Consider the following 14,027-nt stretch of genomic DNA (forward strand, 5'->3'; position numbering starts at 1 on the left):
CTAGGTCTTCTGTTGCTCTAATTTGGCCTTTTCAAGGAAAGCGAATTGCTCCCTCTTGGTGCCTTGTGCGTAAATTGTGTCTTTCCATTGGAGGCCTCTTTGTCACCTTATATCTTTAAGGTTAGAAGACCTATTAAGTGACTTATTATATACCAAGACTCCTCCCATTGGTGAAAATCCATAAATAGCAGGGGCTTTTGGCTGTGGTTGTTGGAATTTGTAGCTATGGTCAGTCTTCATAATGTTCATTTGTACTTGTAAATATTAAATTATATTTGTAAAAGAAAAATTAGTTTGAAGCATGTTCTTCATGCTTGCAAGAAAAGGAAAATATTTTTGATTATTGTATTCAAAAGAAAATATTATAAGGCATGTTCTTCGTGACCTTATCAAAGCGGGAAAAATGAAAATTTGAATTTACATTCTAGACACCACAAGATGCCCAAGTTGACCTCCCAGTGTTGAAGTTGACCTTGCCCAAGAGGCACCTATTTGACCCCTTTCAGCGTGTATATTAGAGACCACTTGTCTCCACTCCAAGCACAATTTCGCATCACATCCTCAAGTGTATTTCTGATCCAACAACGCAAAAGGAAGTTGAAGAAGAAGCCCAACTTAGAGAAGAAGAGGACGCCGAATTGAAGAGAGAGTCTACTTGCACGTGTGAATGCTTTTGTTGGCCTCGCACATGTGATTGGAGGTCTAAAATTTCTGTGGTAAAGGTCTGAAAATCTAAGGCAATAGAGAGGCCGAAAGTCGACCCTAGTGTAGACCTAAAGCAAATTCATTGAAAGACTCCTTGAAGATTTGGGAAATTTGACTTGGCATATTGGGCATCTTGTGGTTGTCATCTTGTTGGTTAGTTTGACTTTGATGTATCTCTTGTTGCATTGATTCTCTAAGGAAAAGGTTGGCTGGGTTTTTTCCCTCAGTGGGTTTTCCCAGGGTAAAATCTTATTCTCTTTGTGCATTGTTATCTCTATTGTTCTACTGTCTATGTGGTTGAATTTTTGAAGTATAATTACTTAATGATCATCTTGTTGCACTAAATAACGTATACATCATTGGAAGTAATTATTATAGTTCAGAAATAAAAGTACTTGCATCTATTAACTGAAAAAATCAACAGTGGTGACAGTGGGTCATCACCCCATTGTTGTCACTTAGTCTAGTGATAGCCTTGTAGGGTACCCTCCCCCTTGAAGGCCTACTAGATTTTGTGGCAACAAGGCTATTATTTCTAGTTCCAATACTTCTTGCATAACTGCATTGTTGTTTTTTTTTTCCCCTAGGAAAAAGTCGTAATTTTATTCATATTGATAAAATTACATTTTGTAGATGCCATAAGGCATATTCAGATGGCTGTACCTGTGGTAACAGGCAGCAAACAAAAAAGACACAAAATAGTATATGACTGTTCCTGTAATAACCGGAAACTACTGCAATAGAAATAAAAATTAAAATGTATCAGCAAAGCTAAACTTTTCTACCCTTCTTCTTCTCAACCCGTCGCCAACCACCAGTGTCAGGACTGGGTGTAATAATAGCTAGCTGATTTTCCATTGGGATCAGTTGAAGTTCTTTGTCAGATTCTGAGCCCTCAGATCCATGTGCTCGCTTGATGCCACTTGTTTCCATTTGCGGCTCTTGTTGCAGATCTGTAATGTGTGGCCCCAAGTATGAACTTTGGGCATTCTCTACCTGAGTATGTGTCTGTTGCATTTGGGGTTCGGGTTCTGTCTGTTCCTCTGTAGACTCCACGTTTATGTCCTCTTCTTCCAATGGTTCAGTGTGCTGCCATCCTTTCGGCTTTTTCTGTTGTTTCTTGGTTCCCCTGGGGTCCTTTCGAGCAAAAGGGCAGTTATACTGAAGGTGCCCTGTTTGCGTGCATCCCCTGCACCGGAACGCTGTGTTCTCATAGTCGAGCTGTTGTATCCATTGAGAGTTATTGAAGTTTAGCGTGATGTGGTCGGGTAGCCCCTGACTCAGATCCACTTCTACACATATTCTGGCAAATGTAAATATGCCCCTAATAGCTCTGTCTTCATCCATTTTTAGGAATTTTCCCAGGGAATTCCCAATGGCTGCTAATACTTTATGATGCCAGAAGTGTAGAGGGAGACCATGTAGCCTTACCCAAACCGGCATCGTTGAGACTTTCATTGTGTTGGCGTCGAAATCAGGAAACCAGGGGGTGAGGAAGAGGCCAGCACTGCCCCAGAACCAAGGACCCTGATTAATAATGCTGTCACGTTCTTGTTCTGTGTTGAATCTAACTATGAAGTACCCTTTAGGGCAGAGGTAAATTTCACAGTTTGATGTCCATGTTGTAGAGATCCATTGATGCAGGGCATCTGATTTTGGCCAGAAACCATTAAATCTACAAATAACTGCATTTTTAGATAAATCGGTGTGAAGGCTAGTTACCTCTGGCATAGTTACTTGTAACGTTGGTGATTCTGGCTTTTGTTCCACAATGTAGGGTCCTGGTAACTCTGTTGGTGGTGCTGTTTTATTTTCCATTTTTTTCCCTTTCACTGCATCCCGAAAAGAGCTGGTATTTTTTGAGCTGGTACCAGCGCTTCCACCACACAGTCGAAGATTAAGAATGATGGTTGAATCGTTGGTAATGCCGTAGTGCTGGAGTGTTTGGTTGTCCTGCAAACTGAACCCAGAATATATAAGGTTTTGATATTGAGCTGGGGTTCCAAGATGACCCTGGATCTTCTTTTTTAAATCGTGTATGCTCATCCCCTTACTGAATCTCATGCAAAAATGTTTGCCTTCAATCGATTTAATGAAGATCTGGATCAGATCTGTGTTCATGAGGAGTAGGCCCTGATTCACTGGTTTATGAGCCAGATCTGGCGAAAAAATGGCAGATCTGGGGTTCAAATATCTTCTCACTGTGGGAGAGAAAGGTCCGCCTCCAACCAGCGATTTACCCGATGCTGCTGTAGCAGATTCTATGTGAACTGCGACAGATCCAGCATTATTAACAGTGATATCCATGGGAAAGCCCCAGATCTGGTCATCCTTACTCTGTTTGGCTCCCGCACACACGGCCATCTCCAGTCGTTCCGCTTCGCCCTTGCCCATAAACGCACATAATGCCTCTGATTCAAGATGGTGTTCTGAGTACGTTTGCGGATCTGGTCGTTTGCTAGCAGTATCATCCTTGCCGTGACCTGTTTCAATAGAAGTAAGCAGTTTACAATAAAAATAACCCTTAGACAGGTAATAAGATCTCGTCCATGACCTGTGTGCAGTCAAATCAGCCTTCGGGAACCGATTTGGTGCAGAAAGATCGCTACAGTACCAAATCCATGCCGGCGTGTGCAGATCCGTTATTCCTGCGATCGATTTCCCCCAGGGTCTCTCCGTTTTCTCTGTTCCTTCGCAGTGCTGCAGTGTGTTGGCGGCACCAAAAACCCTAGCCATCTTCGCCGATCCCTCCTCGATTCGCCAACTGCATTGTTGTTGATTCCACTCACTGTTTATTTAATTTTTAAATAGCATTTTAGTGTTTGTCAAATTACGGTTTCCCAATCTCCTTGTATTTTGTTTATTTAGTAAAGGTGCGGGTTTATATCATTGTTGAAAAAATCGGCATTAACAAAAAATCTTTTAGGGTTCAAATACAACTTATCAACAACATCAATGAAAAATGGCAAAATTCAACAAACCACAATAAGCATTAAAAAATACAAAATAAATTCATTTTTTCAATTTCTTAAACACATGAATGAACAACATCATCAAGTAAACATATTGGTGCATAATAAGGAAAAAACATTGATATAAATGTTCTAGTGGATGTCAAATATAAAAAGATATGTCAAAGTCAATATTAATCCTAAACCTTTATAATTGTCCAATCAAGAACTCAAATGTGGACAACCTAAACGTATCTCATCATCATAAGTCATCTGTAATGACAAATCTGGCGGCTAGCTATCTAGAATAAATTCTCTTTCCCTTTTACGGGAAAAGGTCATGGCTTGTCTGCCACTAAAAGTCTCCCATCATCTATTTGATTTTGACTACTTTTATCAGTCTATGTAGAAGGTGATGCTGATACTACCACATAACCCTCCATGTTATCAAAGCACTCCTTTGCTCCCCATACTTGCTGCCCCTCCCTTTTCATTGCCCTTGTTGTTGCGGCATTTCTTGTAACTACTCACGTGTCTTCTACTCCACAATTTGCTAATATTCTCCAAAGAAATGACAATGGCATCAAGTATTTTCTCTAGATGCCTCCATGGAAATGATAACGGCATCAAGTATTTTCTCTAGATGCCTCATTCATAGTTGGAGATTGTAATGGACATATACCAAATCATTAAGGCATTTGAAATCCAACCTGTAAAAGGATCACACTAAATTTAATGAGTCTTGAGGATCATAAATATGTTAAATTACAATAATTGTATTTGTTTAGTTGAAGTACTAACTTGTTGTGCTTCTTTGAGTGTATTTCTTTCAAACGCACTCCAATTGTGCTTACATCTTGAAGTGCTACAGGTTTGGTTCTTTCAAACGCACTCCAATTGTGCTTACATCTTGAAGTGCTACAGGTTTGGTTCTTTCAAACGCACTCCAATTGTGCTTACATCTTGAAGTGCTACAGGTTTGGTTGAGGACCTGAATGGCACTTTTCCTAAATGTGTTGCTTTTGCATTGCAATTTCACCACCAAACATCTACATCAAATAATAAAAAAGGACTAAAATTACATTTCATTACAGTGGAAAACAATAATTAAAGAAAACGTAATTCAACTTTCAAGTAAAACGTGTAATTAAAATTCCAAATTCTAATGGTTTATGTGGTATCAAAATATTCCTTTGTTGGATAGAATTGACAAAGTCAAATAGTTTGCTAGCATCTCTATACTTCTCCATCTCGCAATTAATTATTCAGCAAGCACTGGCAGTAGGCACCGTCCTTTGGAGACATGTAATGGGCCCTTCCATAACCTTGCCTTCAAAATCAAAGTTACATGAATAAGCATAGGTGGGGTTGAGGAAAAGTATCATTTGTTGAATGGGTTGATGGGTTGTCCCAATCCATCGACTATCAATCATATCCCATATCATCATGTATTTGTCGTATTCAAAGGTACTCTTTCCCACCTAATAAGATTGGATAGCTTCTTTGGTTCAGTCCATGTCCTTATTCAAGTAACCTATTGTGGGTTTAGTCTTGTCAACCAAGTGAAAAAACACTAGTTTATTGGTGGCTCTCCTATCCTATCTTGTGCTTAATGCAAATTGTGCCATTCATCATGAATAAGCATATGCTTCAACCCAAATTGACATTCAAGAATAGATTACACACCTTCCCAAAAGGAACTAGTGTACACTAGTTTAGCAATGGCTCTCCCATCCTATCTTGTGCTAAATGTAAATTGTGCCACTCATCACAAACAAACACATGCTTAACTCAAATTGACATTTGAGCATGGATTGAAGAGAAATGATGCTGTTGGTAGAACACATGATTGCAGAATGCAACAACTTCATATTTCTTGTGAATTTCCTCATGAGTCTAAGAACAAGTGCATGGTTATATATGGATTTTTGTGATGCTTATAGCTTGATCAATGACCTCCTTGACAAAAGGTATTTCCCACATCCTCAAGCATCAAATTGAGGTAATGGGTAGCAAATGGAGTCTAGAACATTGTGGGTTGCCTCTCCATTAGCAACTTGTTTGCAGCCACATAATTAGCTACATTATTTATTATGATTTGCACATGTTGCAAACCAGTTTCTCACAAACCCATTCAACAATTCACACAACAATGTTGCATCTTTAACATGTGTCGATGCATCAACATATTTAACAAACATTGCCCCCCTATGACAATGTACTAATTAACAAGGGTCCTACCCTTCCCATATGTTTGACTATCCGATATCACTGTCAACCCAATGGCCTCCCATGACTTATTTAGGTTCCCCAATCTAGTATTAATGTCATTTTCTTCCTCTTGAAGAATTGGCCCTCACAACTCCTTGTAGGTAGGGAACCTATATCTTGGGCCACAATAGTGATAGCATCACACATTGATTGGAAAAATGGATTGATCTTTGTAATTAAAGGTATGTTTATCTCGAAAGACACCTCCCCACAACATTATCTATTTCTTGCTTTTTTATTTTTAAAAGCGTTCATAGAATGGAAGCTCGTGCCCCTTCTGTGGTTCTTGGAACAAAGAAAGGTGAGGTCCTCATGGAAGGTGAATTTGTGGAGTCCCTTTCATTGCTTTGAGTCCCATATAGGCTTGTGGTTCTTGAGGATCTAGCCACTCCATTGGCAACAAGTTTAGCTTTGGTAGTGGCTGCCTCTTCCTTCTTTCCATCTTTCTCATAAATAGCATCGTGGGCATCTTGCATACTCTTTGAGGTTGATGTAGTACAAATCCCTAGATCATCTTTTGTGAGTCTAGCCATGTGTACTTCAATTGGCGAATCTTTCCTATCATTGGCTGCCCACATAGTTTACAAGACAATCTTTGTTGGTTTGTTCCATCTTTAGTTTCACTATACTGCCAAATGGGTCGAATGGCTTTGGCATTTTGGCAAGGCAATACTTAATTTCAAACTTCAAACCTAGGGTAAAAGGAAATGAAAAGGTTGAACATCAAACATTGCTAAATAAGAAACAACTTCCGGTCAAACAAAACAGACCTATAAATTGTTCCATGAGCCATGAAAAATGATAATAAGACGTAACCAACCTGCACTTTGAAATCCCTGCATAAATCTAGAAAAAACCATGTTAAGGGGTGGAATTTGAAGTACTTAGGAGCTGAGAATATGAAAACTATATGCAGATAGGGATTGATCCCTGGTCTAATAAAAAACTTTGATGGCTGTGAGAACAAAGGTTTGGCCCTCTTAAGATTGGTTGTTGATGATGGTGAACACCTTCCCTCTCTTTTTCTCAACAGTTGCAAAGACAAATGAAAAAAACCAAATTTAGCCTTAAAAAGGGTTAAAATCATGCTCCTTGATCTTTTGCATTATGACATGAAAAATTACCAAAAATTGCCCATTTTTTCAAAAAATTGCTTGGTCTGATTTTATGAAAACTGTGATTTTTCATCTCGGGGTTTGCATCCTAAAGAATTATGATGTCAGTGATTTTTCACCCATTTTTTCATCTATGGTTTATATCTTGGGAAGTTTCTAAATGTGTTCACAAGCCAGTTAATGTGATTCTTCACATGCTTTTGTAGTGCATGCATTAGTAATGCTTGTTTTTCTTTTCCCAATAAGTCCTGACAGAGATTAATTATCATTAATTCATTTCAAAAACCTGCCAAGCTTGCACTATAGTCATTTTTTATTTTCAGTTCTAGTGGATTGATGTTCTTGTAGAAGTTTAAGATGATTGTTACAAGGCTTGCTCATGACAATGGTCAATAGTATTAAGCAATAAATATTGTGCTGTTGAGAACTAAAAAGTGAGAATATTTTCAAGGCATTTTTTTATTCATGAAGGTTTAAGATCTGTATGCTAACTGATTTTGTTATGGCTGTTTTGTTGGTTTGCAGTTTTGGTCATTGTACCAAAGTGAAAGCAAGAAGGAGAACCCTAGGGCATCTTATGAAAGCAGCCTCTCATATCATAGTTCTGCTGTTAATGTGTTGCGTTTTTCTCCATCTGGTGAGATATTTTTGCCCTTGTAGGTATTTTAACAAGCCATTAATAAAAATTTGCATGCTAAATCAAACAGTTTTGATAAATCTGCTAGCTTATTATCTATTCTTGCCTGGCTTTATTTTATTTGTGTAGAGGCTTGGCATTCAATTATTGATGAAATGAGTACAAACATTTCTACTTGGTGTTAAGGGCTGCACAGCAGCGAAACCAGCCCAAAACCACCAATTTAAAGTCTTGAGATTACATATACTAAGTTTAACTAAAATGTCTTTCAAAACCATAGGCAGGAGTGAAAATGATTTGCAAAATGACACATGATAACCAAAACTTTGGCCTAGAGCCACAAAACTAACAGTAAAGGTGCTTAGCATGACTAGACTATCCTATGTAAAAGAATTCGAAGCTGCATATGGGATGGCCAACCAATTAACTGAGTTTGGATGACCTGAGACCATAGACGGGCCGCAGAGAGTCACGAGCCACAAGCTATGTCCATCGACCATGCACAACAGGAACTCCTTACACGACACCCTTGAGCCTTGAACATCGACGTTGTCCCAAGCGCAACCGACGAGCAGCCTTGGCTTAACAAGCAACCACCAAGGCATCAACGAGCTAGCAACATGTCTCCAACGTGTAATCATGCTCTTGCTTGTCCCTCCAACCAACAAACGAACCAAAATTACTTGCTTTCGAACTCAACAGAGCCATGAACGGACACGTTGCAACACAAAATTGCACTCCTTCATTCACATGCTATGACCTCCCAGACGCAGTTGACATAGAGCTTTTGCTCTTCACCAACACACCAGGACGACGAACCAAAGGCCATATTAAGCTTTGACAAGAAGAATTACCAAAAGGAGCGGCTTCAAGCCTGTCCCCTTCATATATGAGCATAGAAGTAATAACCCAAAGGAGCTACTTCAAACGCCATGAATGCCTCCCAATGTAATCACTTCGCTGAGTTGCTAGTTGTCCCTGGTTTGAAAGGCGAACCCGAGTGCCGAATTGGGTCACTTGTGCATCCATAGAAATTCTACAGGTCATGTATTGCGCCGTGACCAGTGGATGGTGAGTCCCAACCTCCATGCAGACATCAACGCTGGCTGCTAGAGAATTGCGAGGATGATCAACATTGCAATAAACACACACGATGGTTCGAACGGCAACCCAAAGCATATTGTGGTTCTCCATGAAACCAAATGAATGTATAATCTTCTCGCATGCCAGAGCATTAAACCAACACAATTCTCCTTGAGGTGGAATGACCTTATAATCATCATGCTCCATCATAAACCAAACTCCGTAGTAATGGCTTGCACTGATAGTGAAGGCTCCAGGCATGAGGTTATTTAATGGAGTGTACAACTGAGCTATGGTTGACGCATGGCCCCTAGGTGGAGAGCCAAGCTGCCCAGGGCGGTCTTGTTAGTTTGAGGGCTCTACATTCGCACTCGCGGTGGGGTATTCTTGCTTGGCTTTATAAAATGAGGAAAGTTTCACATTATTTTAGAGGGAAAAACTTTATCATGCTGAGTATCCTTCAATTTTGTAACAGTAAGTTGATTTTTCTATGCTTGACTTTGTTATAGGTTGCTTTCAATTTAATCAATTTTGGTCTCTTACGCTCATTGAAATTTGATATCTTTTGTCCTTATGAAATGGCTGTTGTACTGTTTGATAATTAATTCTTTGCTTATTTTTCTTGAAGATTTTATGTCTTCTTGTAATAGCTAAAGGCTTGTATCTAGTAAAACACATTTTTTAATGAAGAAAATTGCATCTTATATGATATAAACATTATAGTGTACATTAGGAGGGTGCTATCAATGCAACACTTCCTCTTACCATGCATGTTAAAATAACAATCATATTTGATTGAGTGCCCATACCAATTAAGAAAACATACTTCTGAAGCTACAACCATAAAACTTCTTTTGGATTTGTTAAAAGTCAAATTGTGTGAAGTTGTACTTGGAAGGTGCTAGGGAGATTTGTCCTTGTTACCCATTTTTGGGTGGGTAACCCATAGGAGAAATTTTTCTCCTCCTTGGATAACCAACCAGCCAGCTAAGAGCCCTATTGATTAGCATATGACATGATGCCATAGATCCTCCACATCTTACTCTGGTCACATTTCTCTATCCCATTTGGCATTCCTTCTTGAAGGAAGGTGGGTCATTCATCGACAAGCAATTTAACCATTTTGTAATCATGTGCTTTCACCTAATGTTTTGAGCATACTTATATGAATTAGGGGCTAATCTATATACTTTATTGATCTTGACTGTATTCTTGTTCCCCCACTTCATTTGAGAGGTTAGTCTCTGACTCTAGTCACTCTAGTCCAATGGGAACTCCTCTGAGGTCTTCGGGTCCTAGGAAGGACACTACTGGGGAGGCTCTGAATGAAGTAGTGTGCCCATGATAGCCCATACTTACCACTTTCCATCTTTCCCTTTATTTCATCTCCATCTTCACGTTGGTGGTTATTAGTCATGGGGATTGGCGTCCTCACATCCTCATCCTTGAGTTTAGGCTGGAAAACTTTGTCTTGGAGGTTGATGCAACTAAAAGAAAGTTAAAAGCAAAAGAAATCCACAATGAAAGAAAAATATAAAATGTAAAAGATGGTTGGGACATTTGATTAGCATGTGTGCAAAAGCTTAGCATGAGCTCTTCCCCCTTATTGGCCATCACCAAGTTCCTTGAGCACATGATACTCCATCCATAAAAGGAACCCTTGTATTGTCCCAACCTTGATGAGTGATAAAAATACCTCATGATTAAGGAGTATTAAATGCTAAATCTCAAAAACAAGCTTGGGCTCTTGAGCTATGCACCCAAATCAAAGCAAAGAAGTAAAAGGCACACTAGAGGGGTGGAAAAAGCAGGCCGAGGAAAGGGGTAACTCATGCCTCCACGATTGCTCCCTCCTTACATCTATACACTCAGGATGTTGGACCACCATTAGCTAGTCACTTGGCTATGGCACCTTGCCTTGAAGTCATGCCCACTTCGTTGCCACTATCTAAATATACACTTATGGATTGATGGGATAACTTGGGATTTGTCACTTCTCCTTGGGCGCTGGAAACACCTAATAGGGTTATCCATCTAACTATCCCTAACATAAAGAGGGAACACTTATATGAGACTTGATCTAGTTAGATATTTGAAGGTGATCTTTGTGTAAAGTATTCTTGTGCCCCACAAATTAATATGGCCCACTATGATGCATCCATGGTTATTGTACCTAATGATTGTTGATTTTCGCTTACCTTGAGAGGGTTTTGCCAGGTGGTTCTCATCACAATTGCAGAGGCTTCTTGAGGTGATTCCCCCAACTTCTCAGTAGAGCAACGAGGGTTGTTTATCCATTGCATAGATTATGACCTTGTTGATGCAACATTGCCCATCCATAGTGGAGTGTTGAGCTACTTGATGACCCCACACGATGCTTGCCACCCTGAGGGACCCCCAGATGTTGAAACTTGAAACGCTGAGCCCATGAAGCTTGGTGTTGGAGATTTTGATGATGTGCCCAATGGAGCTAGGGTGCTCTCAGGTTGGCCTTGACGTTGTTTGATGGACATCACTTGTTCCAGAGATTGGATGATGATGGTCATCCTTGAGATGATAGGGGAGGGCTTGCACATCATTTTGGAGTCTTGATGCTTGAGTAAGAGCAATGTTGCACGAAGTGGGGACATTTTTGGGAAGCGGATCCACGAAAGCGTTATTTCCCAAAAATCTAGGAAGCGAAGCGTCTACTATATGTATATATATTTATATTTTTTTGCATTTATATTAAAAAACCATCCAAAATATTTAATTAGTTGTAGAAGATATGGAAACATGCATATTTGTACATAAATCAAGATAAATATGGCATCCATTGTACATTAATGATTAATTATTCGAGCATCAACCATCTAGAATCTAGATTCTTCTCCTCTTGTCTAGCCTTTGACTCTACCTCGATTGTCTAGGGATATTAGTCAACATTGCCCAATTTTGATCAAACTACCTAATCCAAGCCTTAAAATATGGTAGAAAAAGCTTAACATGCTTGATTGATGATTTTGACTTGATTGAAAGGTAATTTTTTGCTAAGGGCATGACAAAGGAGTTCAACAATTAACACCACCAACACTAGGGTACATATAGGGCTTGGTGCTTTTGATTAAATGTTAATCACATACCCTGATACATGATATAATCTAATAAAATGCCACAATCCCATTGATCCTGAATTCTTGAAAACTGTCAAGTCTGTTGCATTTTGAATAGGATATGAAATTCTATGTTTTCCATATGAAGTCCGATGAGGCTAGAACCACTCGGTATATCTCCACCCTCGACCCTACAACTCCCACTAGAACATACAACCTAGGCCCTCGACCCTCCACCCTATACATCGACCTAGATCTCTTTGCAGCAACCTCGACCCTTGACCTCGACAGAACCCATAGCCCTCTTACTCGACCTAGACCTAGAACCTCTTACTTCCTCAAACTCGACCTCAACCTCACTTTCCACTATAGAACCTTGGGAATGTATTCGGGCTGGACTGCACGGTTGGGCTGATCAGATATGGAAACATGCATATTTGTACATAAATCAAGATAAATGTGGCATCCATTGTACATTAATGATTAATTATTCGAGCATCAACCATCTAGAATCTAGATTCTTCTCCTCTTGTCTAGCCTTTGACTCTACCTCGATTGTCTAGGGATATTAGTCAACATTGCCCAATTTTGGTCAAACTACCTAATCCAAGCCCTTAAAATATGGTAGAAAAAGCTTAACATGCTTGATTGATGATTTTGACTTGATTGAAAGGTAATTTTTTGCTAAGGGCATGACAAAGGAATTCAACAATTAACACCACCAACACTAGGGTACATGTAGGGCTTGGTGCTTTTGATTAAATGCTAATCACATACCCTGATACATGATATAATCTAATAAAATGCCACAATCCCATTGATCCTGAATTCTTGAAAACTGTTAAGTTTGTTGCATTTTGAATAGGATATGAAATTCTATTTTTTTTCCATATGAAGTCGGATGAGGCTAGAACCACTCTCAAACATCCCGAGTCATTTTATGGTAGTGTTAAAAATTTAAATAAAAGGATGAAAATGAAAGAAAGGAGAATTCCACTTTTACTTAAAAAATTTAACATTACCATGAGGGAGCATCTAGGAAGCATTTAAGGAGCATCAAGGGGGCACCTTGGGAGTGTCTGAGAAGCCCTAACCCAACTTAAGTCAAAGAAAAAATTTTAAAATAATTTAGAACCATGTGGAATTGCCCACCTCCCTTCGGATCCGCTCAGGATCCGTACGGATCCGTGCCCGATTCGTCGTCGTATCCGCGGTTCGGAAGTCCGAAACCACGGATCGGGTTGACACAGTTTCAAATTTCCATGAACTGTCTTTGTCAGTCTGATCCGCTGTTTGGAAATTTGGAACCGCGAATCGGGCCGACATGGTTCCGAATTTCCAAGAGTCGTCTTTGCTAGCCTGATCTGCGGTTCTGAATCGCGGATTCGAAGATGGATCCCCCACGGATTAGTGTGTGACACGGTTTGGATCCTTGGGGGGAGGGCATTTCATGCAACATTGAGTTAGAGTGCCACATAACTTGTCTTGCTCCTTTGAGGGTGATGTAGGGCACAATGGAGATGATGTGTTGGCTATGGAGGCCCTTTGGAGGCTTGCACATGATCTTTGAGATGCATCTTGGAGTATGGAGCACTCACTAGCCCATATCACACCTTTTTGTGGATTCTAAAGTTATTTGGAGGATGATGTCATGCTTTAGGAGGATTTGCTCCCACACTTTTGGGAATTTATGGCACTTTTGTTATGTTTTTGAGCCATGAGGTGGTCTTGGAAACTCTTTCTTGTAGAACACCAAGTAAACTTGTCAACAGGGCTTCTTTGTCTAATTATTGTAAAAACTGAGTGGAATAGGTCTCATATAGATCGAGCATCCTTTTGAAGAATGTAACTAGTGTCGATCTTCATAATTGTATTTGAGTCATGATGTATTATATTATCAAAAGAAAGAAAAATAATTTTTATTATTAAATAAATTGACTTGTTAAAGCATGGGTTTCATGCTTGGGTCAATTGTTTCTAGGTCATAGCCTCCATTGCAGGATTCTAGGGTTTATGCCAAGTGCTCTTGTCCATGTCATATTGTAAATAACCCTTCTTGGGATTTATTTGTTAAAGAAGAAATTTATTTTATTGTATTTTAGGTCTTTTAGGCCTCCTCCACCATGTCAGACTCAAGGAAGGACAAGTCAGCCTCGACAGGGGAATTCAACCT

At 39.6% G+C, this 14,027-nt stretch overlaps 1 protein-coding gene across 1 annotated transcript in view; it reads left to right on the plus strand.

The window, feature by feature from the left end:
• FAS2 (Transducin/WD40 repeat-like superfamily protein) overlaps positions 1-14,027 on the plus strand; it is a 73,219-nt gene that overhangs the window by 10,860 nt on the left and 48,332 nt on the right. The window contains exon 2 of the mRNA XM_089432969.1: positions 7,568-7,679. Coding sequence (XP_089289095.1) covers positions 7,568-7,679 — 112 coding nt within the window. The remainder of the gene's footprint in view (positions 1-7,567; positions 7,680-14,027) is intronic.

Source organism: Pinus tabuliformis, chromosome 5_1 (assembly GCF_031772625.1).
Source record: "Pinus tabuliformis cultivar Carrire ecotype Pingquan chromosome 5_1, CPIR1, whole genome shotgun sequence".
Lineage (NCBI taxonomy): Eukaryota > Viridiplantae > Streptophyta > Pinopsida > Pinales > Pinaceae > Pinus > Pinus tabuliformis.